Source organism: Bombina bombina, chromosome 7, assembly GCF_027579735.1.
Source record: "Bombina bombina isolate aBomBom1 chromosome 7, aBomBom1.pri, whole genome shotgun sequence".
Taxonomy (NCBI): Eukaryota; Metazoa; Chordata; class Amphibia; order Anura; family Bombinatoridae; genus Bombina; species Bombina bombina.
Window position 1 is genome coordinate 80560181 of NC_069505.1, and position 23091 is coordinate 80583271.

The window sequence follows — 23091 nt, forward strand, 5'->3', positions numbered from 1 at the left end:
GTCATCGGCTCCACCATGGAAGCTACCTTTGAGACGAGACCTTCTTGTTCAAGGTCCGTTCGAACATCCGAATCTGGTCTCACTCCAACTGACTGCTTGGAGATTGAACGCTTGATCTTATCAAAGCGAGGGTTCTCAGATTCTGTCATTGATACTCTTGTTCAGGCCAGAAAGCCTGTAACTAGAAAAATCTACCACAAAATATGGAAAAAATATATCTATTGGTGTGAATCTAAAGGATTCCCTTGGGACAAGATAAAAATTCCTAAGATTCTATCCTTTCTTCAAGAGGGTTTGGAGAAGGATTATCTGCAAGTTCTTTGAAAGGACAGATTTCTGCCTTGTCTGTGTTACTTCACAAAAAGCTGGCAGCTGTGCCAGATGTTCAAGCCTTTGTTCAGGCTCTGGTTAGAATCAAGCCTGTTTACAAACCTTTGACTCCTCCTTGGAGTCTCAATTTAGTTCTTTCAGTTCTTCAGGGGGTTCCGTTTGAACCCTTACATTCCGTTGATATTAAGTTATTATCTTGGAAAGTTTTGTTTTTGGTTGCAATTTCTTCTGCTAGAAGAGTTTCAGAATTATCTGCTCTGCAGTGTTCTCCTCCTTATCTGGTGTTCCATGCAGATAAGGTGGTTCTGCGTACTAAACCTGGTTTTCTTCCGAAAGTTGTTTCTAACAAAAACATTAACCAGGAGATAGTCGTGCCTTCTTTGTGTCCGAATCCAGTTTCAAAGAAGGAACGTTTGTTACACAATTTGGATGTAGTTCATGCTCTAAAATTCAATTTAGATGCTACAAAGGATTTTAGACAAACATCTTCCTTGTTTGTTGTTTATTCTGGTAAAAGGAGAGGTCAAAAAGCAACTTCTACCTCTCTCTCTTTTTGGATTAAAAGCATCATCAGATTGGATTACGAGACTGCCAGACGGCAGCCTCCTGAAAGAATCACAGCTCATTCCACTAGGGCTGTGGCTTCCACATGGGCCTTCAAGAACGAGGCTTCTGTTGATCAGATATGTAAGGCAGCGACTTGGTCTTCACTGCACACTTTTACTAAATTTTACAAGTTTGATACTTTTGCTTCTTCTGAGGCTATTTTTGGGAGAAAGGTTTTGCAAGCCGTGGTGCCTTCCATCTAGGTGACCTGATTTGCTCCCTCCCTTCATCCGTGTCCTAAAGCTTTGGTATTGGTTCCCACAAGTAAGGATGACGCCGTGGACCGGACACACCTATGTTGGAGAAAACAGAATTTATGTTTACCTGATAAATTACTTTCTCCAACGGTGTGTCCGGTCCACGGCCCGCCCTGGTTTTTTAATCAGGTCTGATAATTTATTTTCTTTAACTACAGTCACCACAGTATCATATGGTTTCTCCTATGCAATTATTCCTCCTTTACGTCGGTCGAATGACTGGGGAAGGCGGAGCCTAGGAGGGATCATGTGACCAGCTTTGCTGGGCTCTTTGCCATTTCCTGTTGGGGAAGAGAATATCCCACAAGTAAGGATGACGCCGTGGACCGGACACACCGTTGGAGAAAGTAATTTATCAGGTAAACATAAATTCTGTTTTGATATATGCACTACTTCATAAGATGTACCTTAAGTAAATATTGCTGTAATGTGCAAAATACCTCAATAAAGAATTAATAAATAAAAAAATAAAAAAAAGACAATGCAATCGCACTTAGTCTGAACTTCAAATGAGTAGTAGATTTCCTTTTGACAAATTTAAGTTATGTCTATTTCCACTCCCCCTGTACCATGTGACAACCATTAGCGAATCACAAATGCATACATGTACCATGTGACAACCATTAGCCAATCACAAATGCATTTACGTTTATTCTGTGAATGTGTGCTCATGCTCAGTAGGAGCTGGTGACTCAAAAAGTGTAAATATAAAAAGACTGCACATTTTGTCATTCGAAGTTAAATAGAAAGTTGCTTAAAATTGCCATCTCTATCTAAATCATGAAAGTTTAATTTTGACTTGAGTCTCCCTTTAATCCCGGGGGGTATTGTTAATCACTCCTGGTGTAATATTCCCGATCTTTGGTTGTCACTCCCCAAATATTGTTTGAAGGTGCTGAGGTTACTATTGGATAGCTATTTAAAAAGTATCTGCAATACAAATGGAACGGCTACCCCCAGTGGAGCTCAGATCCAATAGTAACCTCAGCACCTTTAAGCAATATTTGGGGAGTGACTACAAAAGATTGGGAAGATCCATCCTGCTGTTTGTGCACCTGCGAGTGCATTGTACATTGTGAGTAACCTACTTGTATTCAGTGGGAACGTCTATACAGACTTATTGCACTATTGTGGCGCCATCTTTTATTCTTGTTTTTTTAGATGCTATGTATTTGTTATTGAAGAGGAAGCAGCTCTGAGCTCTAACACCACGAAAGCTCTGATTTTGGATTAGAAAATAATTCTGATTAGAGACTATATGGTGGGACCCTTTAGAAACCAATTTTATTGTCTTGTGATAATTGGAGCTTCCAGTTTTTGGGGATCTGGGATCGCCTATGTTTTTTTTTTTAACAACTGTATCTGTTCTGTAGGTATGGAGGAGCAGTCCAAAACGTTTCAGTGAAGCTGCCCATCACTCTAAACAAGTTCTTTCAACCCACAGACATGGAGGCTCAGGACTTCTTTCAGCGCTGGAAGCAGCTTAGCAGGTACGAGTCATTTTAAAGTCCATATTCTACCTTTTCTTAAAGGGACACTGAACCCAATTTTTTTCTTTCGTGATTCAGATAGAGCATGCAATTTTAAGCAACTTTCTAATTTATTCCTATTATCAAATTTTCTTAATTCTCTTGGTATCTTTAATCGAAAAGCAACAATGTAAGTTTAGATGCCGTCCCATTTTTTGGTGAACAACCTGGGTTGTTCTTGCTGATTGGTGGATTGATTTAACCGACCAATAAACAAGTGCTGAACCAAAAAAAAATAACTTAGATGCAAATAAAGAAAGCAAGAGAACAAAGAAAAATTGATAATAGGAGTAAATTAGAAAGTTGCTTAAAATTGCATGCTCTATCCGAATCACGAAAGAAAAAATTTGGGTTCAGTGTCCCTTTAAACAAACCAAACTGCAATATTTCCAAAAAGTAAAAAAAAAAATATTTTGTGTTAAACTGCAAAAAACTAATAAAACAACCCCCCCTCTATACACTTACACCTGATAAACTAGAGGATGTGGGCCCTATCTGTTTCAGCTGCAAAGTGTTTACTCTTGTGTTCTCTACGGAGCCCGTTTGCAGAGCATGGAAGCTTCACACTCTGCGCTGCTAACCCGTCTCAAAAGAGAAAGCAGGAGCACACAGGTTGTTGCCTCTGTAACGCTATTGGTACGCTTCTGATTAACGTATCGTCTGCTGAGGAAAAAAAATAGCTGGAGTGGATGGGGCTTTGTAAAATTAAACAATGCAAACTGGATTTAAAAGCACATTTTTTTTCTTACACGATCGAGAGAGAACATGCAAATTTAAACAACTTTACTTTGATTATTTATTTTGTTTTGTTCTGTTGGTGTCCTTTGTTGAAAAACATTCCTAGGTAAGATCTGCTGATTGGTGGCTGCACATATATGCGTCATGTTATTGGCTCACTCGTGCATTTCTGTTTCTTCAACAAAGAATACCGAAAGACTGGAGCAAATTCGATAATAGAAGTAAATTGTTAAGTTGTTAAAAATGGTATTCTCTGTCTGAATCACAAAATAAAGAAATTAGTTTCATATCCCTTTAAGAAGCAACATATGTTTTAAATATCTTATGAGGGGTTAGTGTGTGGAGGGTGATTTTTAATTTCTGTAGTTCACTGTCCCTTTAAGAACAAAGTTTTTTACTTGTATTTATTACATTTGCATTATTTGAATTCAAGTTGCCATTTCACTCAGTGATCAAGGTTCTTGTGGTGATTGCAAAAGTTTTTCTTTTTTTACCCATAATTCATTTTCTAAACTTTGCCATATGCAGACTTTAACATACATATTGTACCCAGCAAGGTTTTTTTTTATGTAAAATGTGAAGAATTTTCATTAACAAAAAACACTCCCTGACCTGTTGCCATTTCTTTCATGTAATTGGCAAGAGTCCATACAATCCTACCTCAAAATGCCTATAAATACACCCCTCACCACACCCACAATTCAGTTTTACAAACTTTGCCTCCTATGGAGGTGGTGAAGTAAGTTTGTGCTAAGATTTCTACGTTGACATGCGCTTCTCAGCATTTTGAAGCACGATTCCTCTGAGTACAGCGAATGTCAGAGGGATGTGAAGGGAGTATCACCTATTGAATGCAATGGTTTTCCTCACGGGAGATCTATTTCATAGGTTCTCTGTTATCGGTCGTAGAGATTCATCTCATACCTCCCTTTTCAGATTGACGATATACTCTCATGTACCATTTCCTCTACTGATAACTGTTTCATTACTGGTTTGGCTATCTTCTATATGTGGATGAGTGTCTTTCGGTAAGTATGTTTCTTTCATGTAATTAGCAAGAGTCCATTAGCTAGTGACGTATGGGATATACATTCCTACCAGGAGGGGCAAAGTTTCCCAAACCTTAAAATGCCTACAAATACACCCCTCACCACACCCACAAATCAGTTTTTACAAACTTTGCCTCCTATGGAGGTGGTGAAGTAAGTTTGTGCTCGGGCGAATGGTCTCTTCACCCAGAGGTATTTCTTCAGATTGTTCAAATGTGGGAACTCCCAGAAATAGATCTGATGGCTTCTCATCTAAACAAGAAACTTCCCTGGTATCTGTTCAGATCCCGGGATCCTCGGGCGGAGACAGTGGATGCATTATCACTTCCTTGGAAGTATCATCCTGCCTATATCTTTCCGCCTCTAGTTCTTCTTCCAAGAGTATTCTCCAAGATTCTAAAGGAATGCTCGTTTGTCCTGCTGGTAGCTCCAGCATGGCCTCACAGGTTTTGGCATGCGGATCTTGTCCGGATGGCCTCTTGCCAGCTGTGGACTCTTCCGTTAAGACCAGACTTTCTGTCGCAAGGTCCTTTCTTCCATCAGGATCTCAAATCCTTAAATTTTAAGGTATGGAGTTTGAACGCTTGTTTCTTGGTCAAAGAGGTTTCTCTGACTCTGTGATTAATACTATGTGACAGGCTCGTAAATCTGTATCTAGAGAGATATATTATAGAGTCTGGAAGACTTATATTTCTTAGTGTCTTTCTCATCATTTTTCTTGGCATTCTTTTTGAATACCGAGAATTTTACAGTTTCTTCAGGATGGTTTAGATAAAGGTTTGTCCGCAAGTTCCTTGAATGGACAAATCTCTGCTCTTTCTGTTCTTTTTCACAGAAAGATTGCTAATCTTCCTGATATTCATTGTTTTGTACAAGCTTTGGTTCGTATAAAACCTGTCATTAAGTCAATTTCTTCTCCTTGGAGTTTGAATTTGGTTCTGGGGGCTCTTCAAGCTCCTCCTTTTGAACCCATGTATTCTTTGGTCATTAAATTACTTTCTTGGAAAGTTTTGTTTCTTTTGGCCATCTCTTCTGCCAGAAGAGTCTCTGAATTATCTGCTCTTTCTTGTGAGTCTCCTTTTCTGATTTTTCATCAGGATAAGGCGGTGCTGCGAACTTCTTTTGATTTTTTTTTCCTAAGGTTGTGAATTCTAACAACATTAGTAGAGAAATTGTGGTTCCTTCATTATGTCCCAATCCTATGAATTCTAAGGAGAAATCATTGCATTCTTTGGATGCTGTTAGAGCTTTGTATTATTATGTTGAAGCTACTAAGTCTTTCCGAAAGACTTCTAGTCTATTTGTCATCTTTTCCGGTTCTAGAAAAGGCCAGAAAGCTTCTGCCATTTCTTTGGTATCTTGGTTGAAATCTTTATTTCATCATGCCTATGTCGAGTCGGGTAAAACTCCGCCTCGAAGGATTACAGCTCATTCTACTAGGTCAGTTTCTACTTCCTGGGCGTTTAGGAATGAAGCTTCGGTTGATCAGATTTGCAAAGCAGCAACTTGGTCCTCTTTGCATACTTTTACTAAATTCTACCATTTTGATGTGTTTTCTTCTTCTGAAGCAGTTTTTGGTAGAAAAGTACTTCAGGCAGTGGTTTCAGTTTGAATCTTCTGCTTATGTTTTCATTAAACTTTATTTTGGGTGTGGATTATTTTCAGCAGGAATTGGCTGTCTTTATTTTATCCCTCCCTCTCTAGTGACTCTTGCGTGGAAAGATCCACATCTTGGGTAGTCATTATCCCATACGTCACTAGCTCATGGACTCTTGCTAATTACATGAAAGAAAACATAATTTATGTAAGAACTTACCTGATAAATTCATTTCTTTCATATTAGCAAGAGTCCATGAGGCCCACCCTTTTTTTGTGGTGGTTATGATTTTTTTGTATAAAGCACAATTATTCCAATTCCTTATATTTTATGCTTTCGCACTTTTTTCTTATCACCCCACTTCTTGGCTATTCATTAAACTGATTTGTGGGTGTGGTGAGGGGTGTATTTATAGGCATTTTAAGGTTTGGGAAACTTTGCCCCTCCTGGTAGGAATGTATATCCCATACGTCACTAGCTCATGGACTCTTGCTAATATGAAAGAAATGAATTTATCAGGTAAGTTCTTGCATAAATTATGTTTTTTATTTCTTAAGACACCTCAGCTATGGTTTGGCACTTTATGCATTAATATAAAGTTCTAAATATATGTATTGTACTTATATTTGCCATGAGTCAGGTTCATGCATTTCCTTTTGCAGATTGTCAGTTTCATATTTGGGGAAAGTAAATTTTAAGAATTTTTTTTTCTTACCTGGGGTTTAGTCTTTTTTCAATTGACTACATTTTCAAATTGCAGGCTGGATTAGGCTCGCGGGTGCGCCGAGTTTTTCACCCACAGTGTGTCATTTCCGGACATGATTGGCACAAAAAAAATTTCAGTTACATTGTGCGTCATACTTGGCGCCAATTTTTTTTAATTATTTATTACCCCATTGCTATTTGTCTCTTGCCTTTTTCATTGTCAGAGGGCTATGCTATTTGCATTTTTTCCCATTCCTGAAACTGTCATATAAGGAAATTTATAATTTTGCTTTATATGTTGTTTTCTCTTTTACATTTTGCAAAATGTCTCAATCTGATCCTGTCTCAGAAGTATCTGTTGGAACTTTGCTGCCTGACATCGGTTCTACCAAAGCTAAGTGCATTTGTTGTAAAATTGTGGAGATTATATCTCCAAATGTAATTTGTATTAGTTGTCATGATAGACTTTTACATGCAGACAATGTGTCCATCAGTAATAGTACATTGCCAGTTACAGTTCCTTCAACTTCTAATGTACATGATATACCTATGAATTTTAAAGAATTTGTTACTGATTCTATTCAGAAGGCTTTGTCTGCATTTCCGCTTTCTAATAAACGTAAAAGGTCTTTTAAAACTTCTCATAAAGTTGATGAAATTTCAAATGACTGACAACATAATGAATTATCCTCCTCAGATGAGGATCTATCTGATTCAGAAGATCCTTAATCAGACATTGACACTGACAAATCTACTTATTTATTTAAAATAGAGTATATTTGTTCTTTGTTAAAAGAAGTGTTAATTACTTTGGATATTGAGGAAGTTAGTCCTTTTGATATTAAAACTAGTAAACGTTTAAATTCTGTTTTTAAACCTCCTATGGTTACTCCAGAGGTTTTTCCTATTCCTGATTCTATTTCTGATATGATTTCTAAGGAATGGAATAAACCAGGTACTCCTTTTAATCCTTCTTCAAGGTTTAAAAAAATTGTATCCTTTACCAGCTATTTCAATAGAGTTTTGGGAAAAAATCCCCAAAGTTGATGGGGCTATTTCTACTCTTGTTAAACGTACCACTATTCCTATGGAAGATAGTACTTCTTTTAAGGATCCTTTAGATAGGAAACTTGAATCTTATCTAAGGAAAGCCTATTTATATTCAGGTCATCTTCTTAGGCCTGCAATTTCCTTGGCTGATGTTGCAGCTGCATCAACTTTTTGGTTGGAGAATTTTGCGCAACAAGAATTGGATTCTGACATATCTAGCATTGTTCGCTTACTGCAACATGCTAATCATTTCTCCTACATTGGTGTGTCCGGTCCACGGCTTCATCCTTACTTGTGGGAATATTCTCTTCCCCAACAGGAAATGGCAAAGAGAGCACAGCAAAAGCTGCCCATATAGCCCCCCCTCTGGCTCCGCCCCCCAGTCATTCTCTTTGCCACTCTGAACAAGTAGCATCTCCACGGGGATGGTAAAGAGTATGTGGTGTTAGTTGTAGTTTTTTATTCTTCTATCAAGAGTTTGTTATTTTAAAATAGTGCCGGTTTGTACTATTTACTCTACAACAGAAAGTGATGAAGAGTTCTGTTTAAAGAGGAGTATGATTTTAGCAGCAGTAACTAAAATCCATTACTGTTCCCACGCAGGACTGTTGAGCCCAGAGAACTTCAGTTGGGGGGAACAGTTTGCAGACTTTTCTGCTCAAGGTATGACTAGTCCATTTTCTAACAAGACATAGTAATGCTAGAAGACTGTCATTTTCCCTTTTTGGGATTGGTAAGCCATTTTTCTTAGACTCATAACAGAATGAAGGCTTATTAATGGGCTATATACTGGTTGACACTATTGTGGGCTAAATCGATTGATTTATACAATATTTATATGACTTTTGGAGTGTTTTGGAACTTGAAAACACTTTGGGAACGTTTTTTATTCGCCTGGCAGTCGTTTAGACACCTATTCTAGTCAGGAAGGGCCTTTCACTCTGGTATGCAGAGGGAGGAGGCCTCATTTTCGCGCCTTAATTGCGCAGTTACTTCTGGAAGCAGTGCATGCAGCTTCATGTGAGAAGGTCCTGTGGCCATAAAAAACGATTCTGGAAGGCTTATTTCTGTGGCAAATAACCCCCAAGGAAAGGTAAAGCTGCAGCAAAGGCTGTGGCTGGGACTGTAGTGGGTTTAAACTGGTAAATTGAACAAATAGCTCCGGTGTGCAATACTTTCAAAGCATTAAGACACTAGGGTGCAAATTTGGTAAGGATCGGATATTTCCTTCATAGTTTTTCACACATTCAGAAATAAAGTGTGCTCTGTTTAACATTTAAAGAGACAGTAACGGTTTTGTTTAAAAATGGTTTTATTGTATTAATAGCCTGTATAAGCCTGTCTAACATGTCTGTACCTTCAGATAGAACATGTTCTGTATGTATGGAGGCCAAGGTGGTCCCCCCTTTAAATGTATGTGAAAATTGTGCCATGGCGTCCAAACAAAGTAAGGACAGTACTGTCACATTTAATAAGGTTGCCCAAGATGATTCTTCAAATGAAGGTAGTGGGGATAGTTCATCATCCTCTCCTTCTGTGTCAACTCCAGTTATGCCCGCGCAGGCGACAACTAGTACATCTAGCGCGCCAATGCTTGTTACTATGCAACAATTAACGGCAGTAATGGATAATTCTATAGCTAATCTTTTATCCAAAATGCCAGCTTTTCAAAGAAAGCGTGATTGCTCAGTTTTAAATACAGAGGATGAGCAAGGGTGCGCTGACGATAATTTATCTGTTATACCCTCACACCAGTCAGAATTGGCAGTGAGGGAGGGTCTGTCGGAGGGAGAAATTTCTGATTCAGGAAAAGTTTCTCAACAGGCAGAACCTGATATTGTGACGTTTAAATTTAAGTTAGAACATCTCCGCGCCCTGCTTAAGGAGGTGCTAACTACTCTGGACGATTGTGACTCTTTGGTCATTCCAGAAAAATTGTGCAAAATGGACAAATTTCTTGAGGTCCCTGTGCACGCTGATGCCTTTCCGATACCCAAAAGGGTGGCGGACATAGTGACTAAGGAGTGGGAGAAGCCAGGTATACCTTTTGTCCCACCTCCTATATTTAAGAAAATGTTCCCCATTGTCGACCCCAGGAGGGACGCATGGCAAACAGTTCCTAAGGTTGAGGGGGCAGTTTCTACGTTGGCCAAACGCACAACTATTCCCATTGAGGACAGTTGTGCTTTCAAAGATCCTATGGATAAAAAATTGGAAGGATTGCTTAAAAAGATATTTGTTCAGCAAGGTTTCCTCCTTCAACCAATTTCGTGCATTATTCCTGTCACAACGGCGGTGTCTTTTTGGTTCGAAGAACTAGAAAATTTGCTCAATAAGGAGACTCCATATGAGAAAGTCATGGACAGAATTCACGAACTAAAGTTGGCTAATTCCTTAATTTTAGATGCCGCTTTGCAATTGGCGAAATTAGCGGCAAAAAATTCAGGTTTTGCAATTGTGGCGCGCAGAGCGCTTTGGCTAAAATCTTGGTCGGCGGATGTGTCATCCAAGACAAAATTGCTTAATATTCCTTTCAAAGGTAAGACCCTTTTTGGGCCAGAATTGAAGGAGATTATTTCAGACATCACTGGGGGAAAGGGCCATGCCCTCCCACAAGATAGGCCTTTCAAGGCTAAGAACAAATCAAATTTTCGTTCCTTTCGCAACTTCAGGAACGGACCGTCTCCTAACTCTGCAGCCTCTAGACAAGAGGGTAACGCTTCCCAGGCTAAGCCAGCATGGAAACCAATGCAAGGCTGGAACAAGGGTAAACAGGCCAAGAAGCCTGCTGCTGCTACCAAGACAGCATGAAGGGGTAGCCCCCGATCCGGGACCGGATCTAGTAGGGGGCAGACGTTCTCTCTTTGCTCAGGCTTGGGCAAGAGATGTTCAGGATCGCTGGGCACTAGAAATAGTCTCTCAGAGTTATCTTCTAGAATTCAAGGAACTTCCTCCAAGGGGAAGGTTCCACATGTCTCGCTTATCTTCAGACCAGATAAAGAGACAGGCATTCTTACATTGCGTAGGAGATCTATTAAAGATGGGAGTGATACAACCAGTTCCAACAGTGGAACAAGGTCAGGGGTTTTACTCAAACCTGTTTGTAGTTCCCAAAAAAGAGGGAACTTTCAGACCAATTTTGGATTTAAAAATTCTAAACAAATTCCTCAGAGTTCCATCGTTCAAAATGGAAACCATTCGAACGATTTTACCAACAATCCAGGAGGGTCAATACATGACTACCGTGGATTTAAAGGATGCGTACCTACATATTCCTATCCACAAAGATCATCATCAGTTCCTAAGGTTCACCTTTCTGGACAAACATTACCAGTTCGTGGCTCTTCCGTTCGGTTTAGCCACTGCTCCCAGAATTTTCACAGAGGTGCTAGGGTCCCTCCTAGCGGTTCTAAGACCGAGGGGCATTGCAGTGGCACCTTACCTAGACGACATCCTAATCCAAGCGTCGTCCCTTTCCAGATCACGGGCTCATACAGACATTGTATTAGCTTTTCTCAGGTCTCACGGGTGGAAGGTGAACGTGGAAAAGAGTTCCCTGTCCCCGTCTACAAGAGTTCCTTTTCTGGGAACAATAATAGATTCTGTAGAAATGAAGATTTTTCTGACAGAGGTCAGAAAATTAAAGCTTCTAAATGCTTGTCAAGTTCTTCAATCTATTCCTCAGCCTTCCATAGCTCAGTGCATGGAAGTAATAGGCCTAATGGTGGCAGCAATGGACGTGGTTCCTTTTGCTCGAATTCATCTAAGACCATTGCAACTGTGCATGCTCAGACAGTGGAATGGGGATTATGCAGACTTGTCTCCCCAGATTCAAGTAGACCAGTTAACCAGAGACTCACTCCGTTGGTGGTTGGCTCAGGATCACCTGTCTCAGGGAATAATGAGTTTCCGCAGACCAGAGTGGGTCATTGTCACGACCGACGCCAGTCTATTAGGCTGGGGCGCGGTCTGGGACTCCCTGAAAGCTCAGGGTCTATGGTCTCGGGAAGAGTCTCTTCTCCCGATAAACATCCTGGAACTGAGAGCGATATTCAATGCGCTCCGGGCTTGGCCTCAACTAGCGAAGGCCGGATTCATAAGATTTCAGTCGGACAACATGACGACTGTAGCATACATCAATCATCAGGGAGGAACAAAGAGTTCCTTGGCGATGAGAGAGGTATCCAAGATCATCAAATGGGCGGAGGATCACTCCTGCCATCTATCTGCAATTCACATCCCAGGAGTAGACAACTGGGAGGCGGATTATTTGAGTCGTCAGACTTTACATCCGGGGGAGTGGGAACTCCACCCGGAGGTCTTTGCCCAGTTAACTCAATTATGGGGCATTCCAGACATGGATCTGATGGCGTCTCGTCAGAACTTCAAGGTTCCTTGCTACGGGTCCAGATCCAGGGATCCCAAGGCGACACTAGTGGATGCATTAGTGGCGCCTTGGTCGTTCAACCTAGCTTATGTGTTTCCACCGTTTCCTCTCCTTCCCAGGCTCATAGCCAGGATCAGACAGGAGAAGGCCTCGGTGATTCTGATAGCTCCTGCGTGGCCACGCAGGACTTGGTATGCAGACCTGGTGAATATGTCATCGGCTCCACCATGGAAGCTACCTTTGAGACAGGATCTTCTAGTACAAGGTCCATTCGAACATCCAAATCTATTCTCTCTGCAGCTGACTGCTTGGAAATTGAACGCTTGATTTTATCTAAGCGTGGGTTTTCAGATTCAGTTATAGATACTCTGGTCCAAGCCAGAAAACCTGTGACTAGGAAAATTAACCATAAAATATGGAAAAAATATATCTGTTGGTGTGAATCCAAGGGATTCTCTTGGAGTAAAATTAAAATTCCTAAGATTCTTTCCTTTCTCCAAGAGGGTTTGGATAAAGGGTTGTCAGCGAGTTCTCTAAAAGGACAGATATCTGCTTTGTCTGTTTTGTTACACAAACGCCTGGCAGCAGTGCCAGATGTACAAGCTTTTGTACAGGCCTTAGTCAGAATCAAGCCTGTTAACAGACCCATGACTCCTCCTTGGAGTCTAAATTTAGTTCTTTCAGTTCTTCAAGGGGTTCCGTTTGAACCTTTACATTCCATAGATATTAAGTTACTATCTTGGAAAGTTCTGTTTTTGGTTGCTATTTCTTCTGCTAGAAGAGTTTCTGGATTGTCTGCTTTGCAGTGTGATCCACCCTATCTGGTATTCCATGCAGATAAGGTTGTTTTGCGTACCAAACCTGGTTTTCTTCCAAAAGTGGTTTCCAACAAGAATATTAACCAGGAAATAGTTGTTCCTTCTCTGTGTCCGAATCCAGTTTCGAAGAAGGAACGTTTGTTACACAATTTAGATGTGGTCCGTGCTTTAAAATTCTATTTAGATGCAACAAAGGATTTCAGACAGACTTCATCTTTGTTTGTCGTTTATTCTGGTAAGAGGAGAGGACAGAAAGCTACTGCTCCCTCTCTTTCTTTTTGGCTGAAAAGCATCATCCGATTGGCTTATGAGACTGCCGGACGGCAGCCTCCTGAACGAATTACAGCTCACTCTACTAGAGCTGTGGCTTCCACATGGGCCTTCAAGAACGAGGCTTCTGTTGATCAGATATGTAAGGCAGCGACTTGGTCTTCTCTGCACACTTTTGCCAAATTTTACAAATTCGATACTTATGCTTCTTCGGAGGCTATTTTTGGGAGAAAGGTTTTACAAGCCGTGGTGCCTTCCGTTTAGGTAACCTGACTTGTTCCCTCCCTTCATCCGTGTCCTAAAGCTTTGGTATTGGTTCCCACAAGTAAGGATGAAGCCGTGGACCGGACACACCAATGTAGGAGAAAACAGAATTTATGCTTACCTGATAAATTTCTTTCTCCTACGGTGTGTCCGGTCCACGGCCCGCCCTGGCTTTTTAGTCAGGTTTCAAATTTTTTCTTTCTATACACTACAGTCACCACGGCACCCTATGGTTTCTCCTTTTTCTCCTAACCGTCGGTCGAATTACTGGGGGACGGAGCCAGAGGGGTGGCTATATGAGCAGCTTTTGCTGTGCTCTCTTTGCCATTTCCTGTTGGGGAAGAGAATATTCCCACAAGGATGAAGCCATGGACCGGACACACCTTAGGAGAAAGAAATTTATCAGGTAAGCATAAATTCTGTTTTTATTTGTGATGCTATTGCTAATAATATTTTTGATATATTATGTTAGATCCATGTCTTTGGCTATTTTAGCCAGAAGAGCTTTGTGGCTTAAATCTTGGAATGCTGATATTACATCTAAGTCTAGATTACTATCTTTCTTTCCAAGGTAATAATTTATTTGGTTCTCAGTTGGATTCTATTATTTCAACTGTTACTGGGGGAAAGGGAGTTTTTTTGCCTCAGGATAAAAAACCTAAGGTTAAATCTAGGGCTTCTAATCGTTTTTGTTCCTTTCGTCAAAATAAGGAACAAAAACCTAATCCTTCCCCCAAGGAATCTGTTTCCAATTGGAAGCCTTCCTCAAATTGGAATAAATCCAAGCCTTTTAAGAAACCAAAGTCAGCCCCTAAGTCTGCATGAAGATGCGGCCCTCATTCCAGCACAGCTGGTAGGGGGCAGATTAAGGTTTTTCAAGGATGTTTGGATAAATTCTGTCAAAAATCAATGGATTCAGAGCATTGTCTCTCAGGGGTACCGAATAGGATTCAGAGTAAGACCTCCCGTGAGAAGATTTTTTCTCTCACGCATCCCAGTAAATCCAGTAAAAGCTCAGGCTTTCCTGAAGTGTGTTTCAAACCTGGAGGTTTCAGGGGTAATCATGACAGTTCCTTTTCAGGAACAAGGTCTGGGGTTTTATTCAAATCTATTCATTGTCCCAAAGAAAGAAAATTCATTCAGACCAGTTCTGGATCTGAAAATTTTAAATCGTTATGTAAGAGTACCAACTTTCAAGATGGTGACTATAAGGACTATTCTGCCTTTTGTTCAGCAAGGACATGCATACCTTCATATTCCGATTCATCCTGAACATTATCAGTTCCTGAGATTCTCTTTTCTAGACAAGCATTACCAATTTGTTGCTCTTCCATTTGGCCTAGCAACAGCTCCAATAATCTTTTCAAAGGTTCTCGGTGCCCTACTCTCTGTAATCAGAGAACAGGGTATTGCGGTGTTTCCTTATTTGGACGATATCTTGGTACTAGCTCAGTCTTTACGTTCTGCAGAATCTCACACGAATCAACTAGTGTTGTTTCTTCGAAAACATGGTTGGAGGATCAATTTACCAAAAAGTTCCTTGATTCTTCAGACAAGGGTTACCTTTTTAGGTTTCCAGATAGATTCAGTGTCCATGAAATTGGTTGCAGCCTGTCGGCACCTTCAGTCTCAGTCATTCCCTTCAGTGGCTATGTGCATGAAAGTTTTAGGTCTCATGACTGCAGCATCGGACGCGATTCCCTTTGCTCGTTTTCACATGCGACCTCTCCAGCTTTGTATGCTGAATCAATGGTGCCGGGATTATACAAAGATATCACAATTAATATCCTTAAATCCCAATGATCAACACTCTCTGACGTGGTGGTTAAATCACCAGCGTTTAGTTCAAGGGGCCTCTTTTGTTCGGCCAACCTGGACTGTGATCACAACTGATGCAAGTCTTTCAGGTTGGGGAGCTGTCTGGGGATTTCTGACAGCACAAGGGGTTTGGAAATCTCAAGAGGCGAGATTACCAATCAATATTTTAGAACTCCGTGCAATTTTCAGAGCTCTTCAGTTTTGGCCTCTGTTGAAGAGAGAACCGTTCATTTGTTTTCAGACAGACAATATCACAACAATGGCATATGTCAATCATCAGGGCGGGATTCACAGTCCCCAAGCTATGAAAGAAGTATCTCGGATACTTGCATGGGCAGAATCCAGCTCCTGTCTAATTTCTGCGGTTCATATCCCAGGTGTAGACAATTGGGAGGCGGATTATCTCAGCCGTCAGACTTTACATCCGGGGGAGTGGTCTCTCCATCCAGATGTGTTTTCTCAGATTGTTCAGATGTGGGGTCTTCCAGAGATTGATCTGATGGCCTCTCATCTAAACAAGAAACTTCCCAGATACCTGTTCAGGTCCAGGGATTTTCAGGCGGAAGCAGTGGATGCGCTGACACTTCCTTGGTGTTATCAACCTGCTTATATTTTCCCGCCTCTAGTTCTTCTTCCAAGAGTGATCTCCAAAATCATCATGGAACATTCGTTTGTGTTGCTGGTGGCTCCATCATGGCCCCACAGGTTTTGGTATGCAGATTTTCCGTTAAGGCCGGACCTACCGTCTCAAGGTCCATTTTTCCATCAGGATCTCAAATCATTAAATTTGAAGGTATGGAAATTGAACACTTAGTGCTAAGTCATAGAGGTTTCTCTGACTCTGTGATTAATACTATGTTACAAGCTCGTAAATCTGTTTCTAGAAAGATTTATTATCGAGTTTGGAAAGCTTACATTTCATGGTATTCTCTTAAATTCTCTTGACATTCTTTTAGAATTCCTAGAATTTTACAGTTTCTTCAGGATGGTTTGGATAAGGGTTTGTCTGCAAGTTCCTTGAAGGGACAAATCTCTGCCCTTTCTGTTTTATTTCACAGAAAGATAGCTAATCTTGCTGATATTCACTGTTTTGTTCAGGCTTTAGTTCGTATTAAGCCTGTCATTAAATCAATTTCTCCTCCTTGGAGTCTTAATTTGGTTGTGAAGGCGTTACAGGCTCCTCCATTTGAGCCTATGCACTCTTTGGACATTAAACTACTTTCTTGGAAAGTGTTGTTCCTTTTGGCTATCTCTCCTGCTAGAAGAGTTTCTGAGCTATCTGCTCTTTCTTGTGAATCTCCTTTTCTAATTTTTCATCAGGATTAGGCGGTTTTGTGGACTTCATTTAAATTTTTACCTAAGGTTGTGAATTCTAACAACATTAGTAGAGAAATTGTTGTCCCTTCCTTGTGTCCTAATCCTAAGAATTCTTTGGAAAGATCCTTACATTCTTTGAATGTGGTGAGAGCTTTGAAATATTATGTTAAAGCTACTAAAGATTTCAGGAAGACTTCTAGTCTATTTGTTATATTTTCTGGTCCTAGGAAAGGTCAGAAGGCCTCTATTTCCTTGGCTTCTTGGTTAAAGCTTTTCATTCTCCACGCTTATTTAGAGTCAGGTCAGGCCCCGCCTCAGAGAATTACAGCTCATTCTACTAGATCAGTCTCCACTTTGTGGGCTTTTAAGAATGAAGCTTCAGTTGATCAGATTTGCAAAGGGGCAAATTGGTCCTCTTTGCATACCTTTAATAAATTCTACTGTTTTTATGTATTTGCTTCATCAGAAGCAGTTTTTGGTAGAAAAGTTCTTCAGGCAGCTGTTTCAGTTTGATTCTTCTGCTGATGTTGTAAGTTTTTCTTTTCATTATGAGAATAACTTATACTTTGGGTTGTGGATTATTTTTTTCAGCCGAAAATGGCTGTTGTTTATTTTTATCCCTCCCTCTCTAGTGACTTTTGAGTGGAGTTCCACATCTTGGGTATTGATATCCCATATGTCACTAGCTCACGGACTCTTGCCAATTACATGAAAGAAAACATAATTTATGTAAGAATCTACCTGATAAATTAATTTCTTTCATATTGGCAAGAGTCCATGAGGCCCACCCTTTTTATGGTGGTTATGATTTTTTGTATAAAGCACAATTATTTCCAAATTTCTTTGTTGATGTTTTTTACTCCTTTCTTTATCACCCCACTACTTGGCTATTAGTTAAACTGAATTGTGGGTGTGGTGAGGGGTGTATTTTATAGGCATTTTGAGGTTTGGGAAACTTTGCCCCTCCTGGTATTATTGTATATCCCATACGTCACTTGCTCATGGACTCTTGCCAATATGAAAGAAATTAATTTATCAGGTAAATTCTTACATAAATTATGTTTTTCTGCCAGCCCACTGTGGTGCCTAGCACATTTTTTTCCTAACACAAGCAATTTATCTTGAACAAAAAAAGTGAGGGCCCCTGCTCTATACCAAGTAAATGTTCTGCATATAAATTTCACTACTAAAATGTATTGGTAAATATTCAAATCAGATTTGTTTCTTCTGTATTTTGAGTATCTTTTATTTTTTATTTTATTTAGGAAAATTATGTAAAAGAGATAAAAAACAAACAAACAAAACTTTACCTCATATAACCTGTAACTCGCAGGGTCCTGTACCCCAGGCTCAGTTACCACCTAGCTTACAAAGCTCTGACTCAGCTGAAGTTCTTTCTAAGGGTGAAATCTCCCCTGAGGACCCTGAACCAGCAACTGAGCCAGAGATTTATTCCACGTTTAGATTTAAAGTTGGCCATGTCCATTTCCTGCTTCAGGAGGTTTCAAATACTTTAGAACTATCAAACCAAAATTCAGAGGATTCTAAGCCTGTGAATAAGTTGAATCGGGTCTTTAAAGCTCCGCCCAAAGTGCCTAAGGTTTTTAAAGCACCAGAATTGGTTACAGAATATATAGCCAAAGAATGGAAAAATCAGGATTTCCTTAAGCACCTTCTAACAGGTTAAAAAGAATGTATCCACTTTCAGAAAATAATTTGACAGCCTGGGAACTAGTCCATAAGTTTGTTGGTGCTATTTCCACCGTAGCAAGACCCACTGCTATTCCTGTGGAAGATAGGTTTTCTTTTAGGGATCTAATGGACTGCAAATCTGAGTCCTTGCTTAGGAAACTATTTTCCCAATCAGCTTAGACCTGCAGTCGCGATCATCTGTGTTTCCGCTGCAGCGTCCTTCTGGTGTGATTCTCTTTCTCAGCTGGTGTCTTAACAATCTTCTGAGGATATTAGCAGCTGCATTAAAGTCCTTAAGATGGCTAATGATTTAATTTGTTATGCAATTTTTGACATAATTTAAATTGATGTAATGAATATGTCCATTTTTGTTTTATTAAAGAGAGCTTTATGGCTTAAATCTTGGTCAGCTGATATGGTCTCTAAGAATAGACTATTGGTCCCTTTTGAAGAGAAGTTTATTTTTGGTTCAGAATTGGATTCTATTACCAAAACTGTCACTGGGTGGAAAAAAAAGGACATTTCTACCTCAGGACAAGAACAAACAAACAAATCATTTTCATTCCTTCTACTCCCCTAGAGATCAGAAGTCCCCCTCCAACCCTTCCTGGTCTAAGAACAAACAGACCAAAAAATCTAATTCCAATGAGAAATCTGCATGAAGGGATGGCCCCCTGTCCAGAAGACCTTCTAGAAGGGAGGCAGATTAATTTGGTTTCAGAAGGCCTTGCCTCAATCAGTTCAGGATCCCTGGGTTCTCAATATCATATCCCAGGGTTATCGCATAGGCTTTCGCACCAGACCTCCCTAGGGACAGTTTCATCTGTCTCCAGTTCCAAAAGAACCTGTAAAGATGGCTGCCTTTAGTTCGGTGTGTTCGAGAGTTAAAGGGCATGGGAGTGATCCAACCTGCTCCAATCACTCAACAGGGACATGGTTTCTATTCCAACCTCTTCATTGTCCCAAAGGAGGAGGGCAACTACCATCCTATTCTGGATCTAAAATATCTGAACAAATTTGTTTGGGTACCTTCTTTTCAAATGGAAACAGCCCGTACCATTTTTACTCTAGTTCAGAAAGGTCAATTTATGAGAACAATAGATTTAAAGGATGCTTCTCTACACATTCTAATTCACAATGACCATTTCCAGTTTAGATGATTTGCGTTTCTCAACAAACATTGCCAATATGTGGCCCTCCCCTTAACTTTGGCCACATACCAACGCATCTTCACAACGATATTAGGGCCTCTCTTAGCAGTGATCAGAGCACAGGGAATCTCTATTGCCCCTTTTTTGGACAATATTTTGGTTCAAGCTTCGTCTTTCACTGGCTACTGTTCATACCCACAGAATGGTATCTTTCCAGGAACATGGATGGAAAATCAATGTTTCCAAAAGGCCCTTGTCCCCAGCCACAAGGGTGTTTTTTTGGGCGTGATAATAGACTCTGTTCAAATACTCTTGTTGCACACAGATACTCGCAGAACCACACTTTAGACTGCCTGTCGTTCCCTACAGATGGCTCATTCTCCATCTGTAGCACAATGTATGGAAGTGGATCTTATGGTGGCAGTGTCAGATGCAGTACCTTTTGCTTGCTGCCATGACGTTTCATTTCAAGTAGGGACTCAAAGTCTTGGGCAGAGGAAAACCTCTGCACCTTATTGGAAATTCACATTCCAGGCTTAAACAATTGGGAAGCACATTGCATAAGTCGTTAGTCCGTCCATCCAGGAGAATGGTCTCTTCATCAGGACGTATAGTTCTGATATTCGGTCTTCTAGAAATAGATCTAATGGCGTCTAAATTGAACCACAAACTTCCGGATTATTACACCAGGTTAAGAGATCCAAGCGCTCACATAATAGATGCTCTAGAGTCTAGTCTGTCCTTGGAACTTTCAACTTGCCTGTTTCCTCCGTTTGTTCTTCTTCCAAGAGTCATTGCCAGAATCAAACATGAATCAGCTTCAATAATTCTCGTAGCTCAGGTGTGGCCCTGCAGAATTTGGTATGAGGAGCTAATTCAGATGTCATCTCTTCCTCCATGTGCTTTTCACCTAAGAAAATATGACGTCTCAAGGACCTTTGTATCATAGAAACATAGAAACATAGATATTGACGGCAGATAAGAGCCATAGGCCCAGCAAGTCTGCCCCACCTTACCTAACAGTATAAACTTATCTAGTTCGTAGGATAGCCCTATGCTTGTCCCATGCATTTTTAAAGTCCCCCACAGTGTTTGTTGCTACTACCTCTTGAGGAAGTTTATTCCAAATTATTATTTCTAAATGTTATCATCCGGATTTCAAATCTCTGAATTTGACGGGTCTAAAGAGACAGATTTCGGCATTGTCTGTTTTGTTTCATCAGAAGCTGGCTAAGTTGCCTGATAATCAAACTTTTGTGCAAGCCTTGGTGACAATTTGAACTATTAGGCCCATTTCTCCCCACTTGGTATTTGAATCTGGTTCTTTCTGTTTTCACAAATGATTGTCCTGGAAGGTTCTCTTTCTTCTAGCAATTTCTTCTGCTAGAAGAGTTTCTGTATTATTAGCTGTGTCTTCTGATCCACCCTTTTTGTTTTTTTTTCATCTGGATAAAGTGGTCCTCCAGAATAAATATAATTTTCTTTCAAATAAAGTGTCATCAGAGAATATTAATCAGGAAATTGTTGTTCTTTCACTGTGTCCAAATCCTTCTAATTCTTAGGAATGTCTGCTACACAATTTGGATGTGGTCAGAGCCTTAAAATTTTATCTTCAGGCTACCAAAGATTTTAGACAGACTTCTAGCCTATTGGTCAATTTTTCAGGTTCCAGAAAGGGTCAAAAGGCTACAGCGGTGGCCTTGGCATCATGGCTTAAAGGGACACTGAACCCATATTTTTTCTTTTGTGATTCAGATAGAACATGCAATTTTAAGCAACTTTCTAATATACTCCTATTCATTTTTCTGCGTTCTCTTGCTATCTTTATTTGAAAAAGAAGGCATCTAAGCTTTTTTTGGTTCAGAACTCTGGACAGCACTTATTTTATTGGTGGAATAATTTATCCACCAATCGGCAAGGACAACCCAGGTTGTTCACTAAAAATGGGCCGGCATCTAAACTTACATTCTTGCATTTCAAATAAAGATACCAAGAGAATAAAGAAAATTTGATAATAGGAGTAAATTAGAAAGTTGCTTATAATTCCATGCTCTATCTGAATCACAAAAGAAAAAATTTGGGTTCAGTGTCCCTTTAAGCAGACTATTCATTAGTCTTACTTGGTTGTGGGAAAACCACCTTTAAAATTAGTAAATGCTCATTCTACTAGATATGTATCTACTTCTTGGGCCTTCAAAAATGACGCCTCCTTGGAACTAATTTGCAAGGGGGCAACTTGGTCTTTCCTATATACATTTTCTAAATGTTATCATTTTGATATTTATGCTTCTCCCAAAGCTGCATTTGGCAGGAAAGTCCTTTAGGCCGCAGTGTCTGGCAAATAGGAACTGCCATCATTTTGTACTACCAGTTATTAACATGGACTCTCAGCTTGAGTATTGTATCCCATATGTTATGGACTCATATGGACTCTCATCATCTTACTAAAGAAAAGAGAATTTAAACTTGCCTATAAATTTATTTATTTCAGGAGGATGAGCATCCATAGGAACCCCCCCCCCCCTTTTTGCTATATTGGGGGCAGTTCTTATTTACTCCTCTTAACCCTGCTTACTGTCTTTTCTACATTTTCAGTCACTCTCCTCAGCTTTATGTAAACTGGGTGGGGAGAGGAGGTGGGAGGGATTTAAAGCTCTTGTTAGGGTTCTTGACTTCCTCCTGGTGGTGGGAAATATATCCCACATGTTATAGACTTTCATCATCCTGAAAGAACTGTATCCAAGTATAAATTCATTTTTTTTCTAATGATTTTATAGTATCTAGAATGAACCTTTGTGGAGTAATTATGGTGAGCAGATTGTGTGAAAATAAAGCTGTGTGTTGTACATAAAAACAGTGATTGACCCAGAACAACAATATTGACATATTTATTCCTTTATATTTTCTTTAGCCCAAACCAAGAGGTGCAAAATATTTTTAAGGCTAAACTTCCTATGGATACAGAGATCACAAAGGCTAAGGTGAGTAAAGCTTTGAATAGAAAAATCTATAGTAAAACAATGAGGCAGTTTTTGAATCTTATAAACACTTTGTTTCTTAAAAAAGAAATGTCCCATATTATCCAAATGAATAATTTACTTTTTCGTAATATCTCTTTAACCCTTTCAGTGCTAACGACGGCGCCGAGCCGTCGCAGTGTTTCCCACTCAGGTGCTAATGACGGCTCAGAGCCGTCGCTAGCACTCTCCCATCTTGAGGGAGATCTGGGGGCTCCCACCCGCTCCTACCCCGGCAATCAGGCCTGTATAGTGACAGGTATTGACGGGGCTTCACGTTTTGTGTGGTGACATCACGCTCAATGACGTGATGATGTCACCATGCAACTTTATTTAAAAATGACAATAAGTATAAGGAAAGGGTGCATGCTGATTAGAAGCCTGTATCTCAGGCATCCTGTATTTGGTCCCACATCTATAAACTTGTAAGAAGTACACAAAACCTTTTAAATATTCATTGTATGTTCATTGTTTTGGTATGTTAAGTTTCTCTAAT

At 40.0% G+C, this 23091-nt stretch overlaps 1 protein-coding gene across 2 annotated transcripts in view; it reads left to right on the plus strand.

The window, feature by feature from the left end:
* Window positions 1-23091, plus strand: part of LOC128665902 (AP-2 complex subunit alpha-2) — a 442402-nt gene that overhangs the window by 391602 nt on the left and 27709 nt on the right. For both annotated transcript variants that reach the window (XM_053720151.1, XM_053720152.1), the window contains 2 exons: window positions 2567-2683; window positions 22490-22559. In XM_053720151.1, the coding sequence (XP_053576126.1) occupies window positions 2567-2683; window positions 22490-22559 (187 nt within the window). The remainder of the gene's footprint in view (window positions 1-2566; window positions 2684-22489; window positions 22560-23091) is intronic.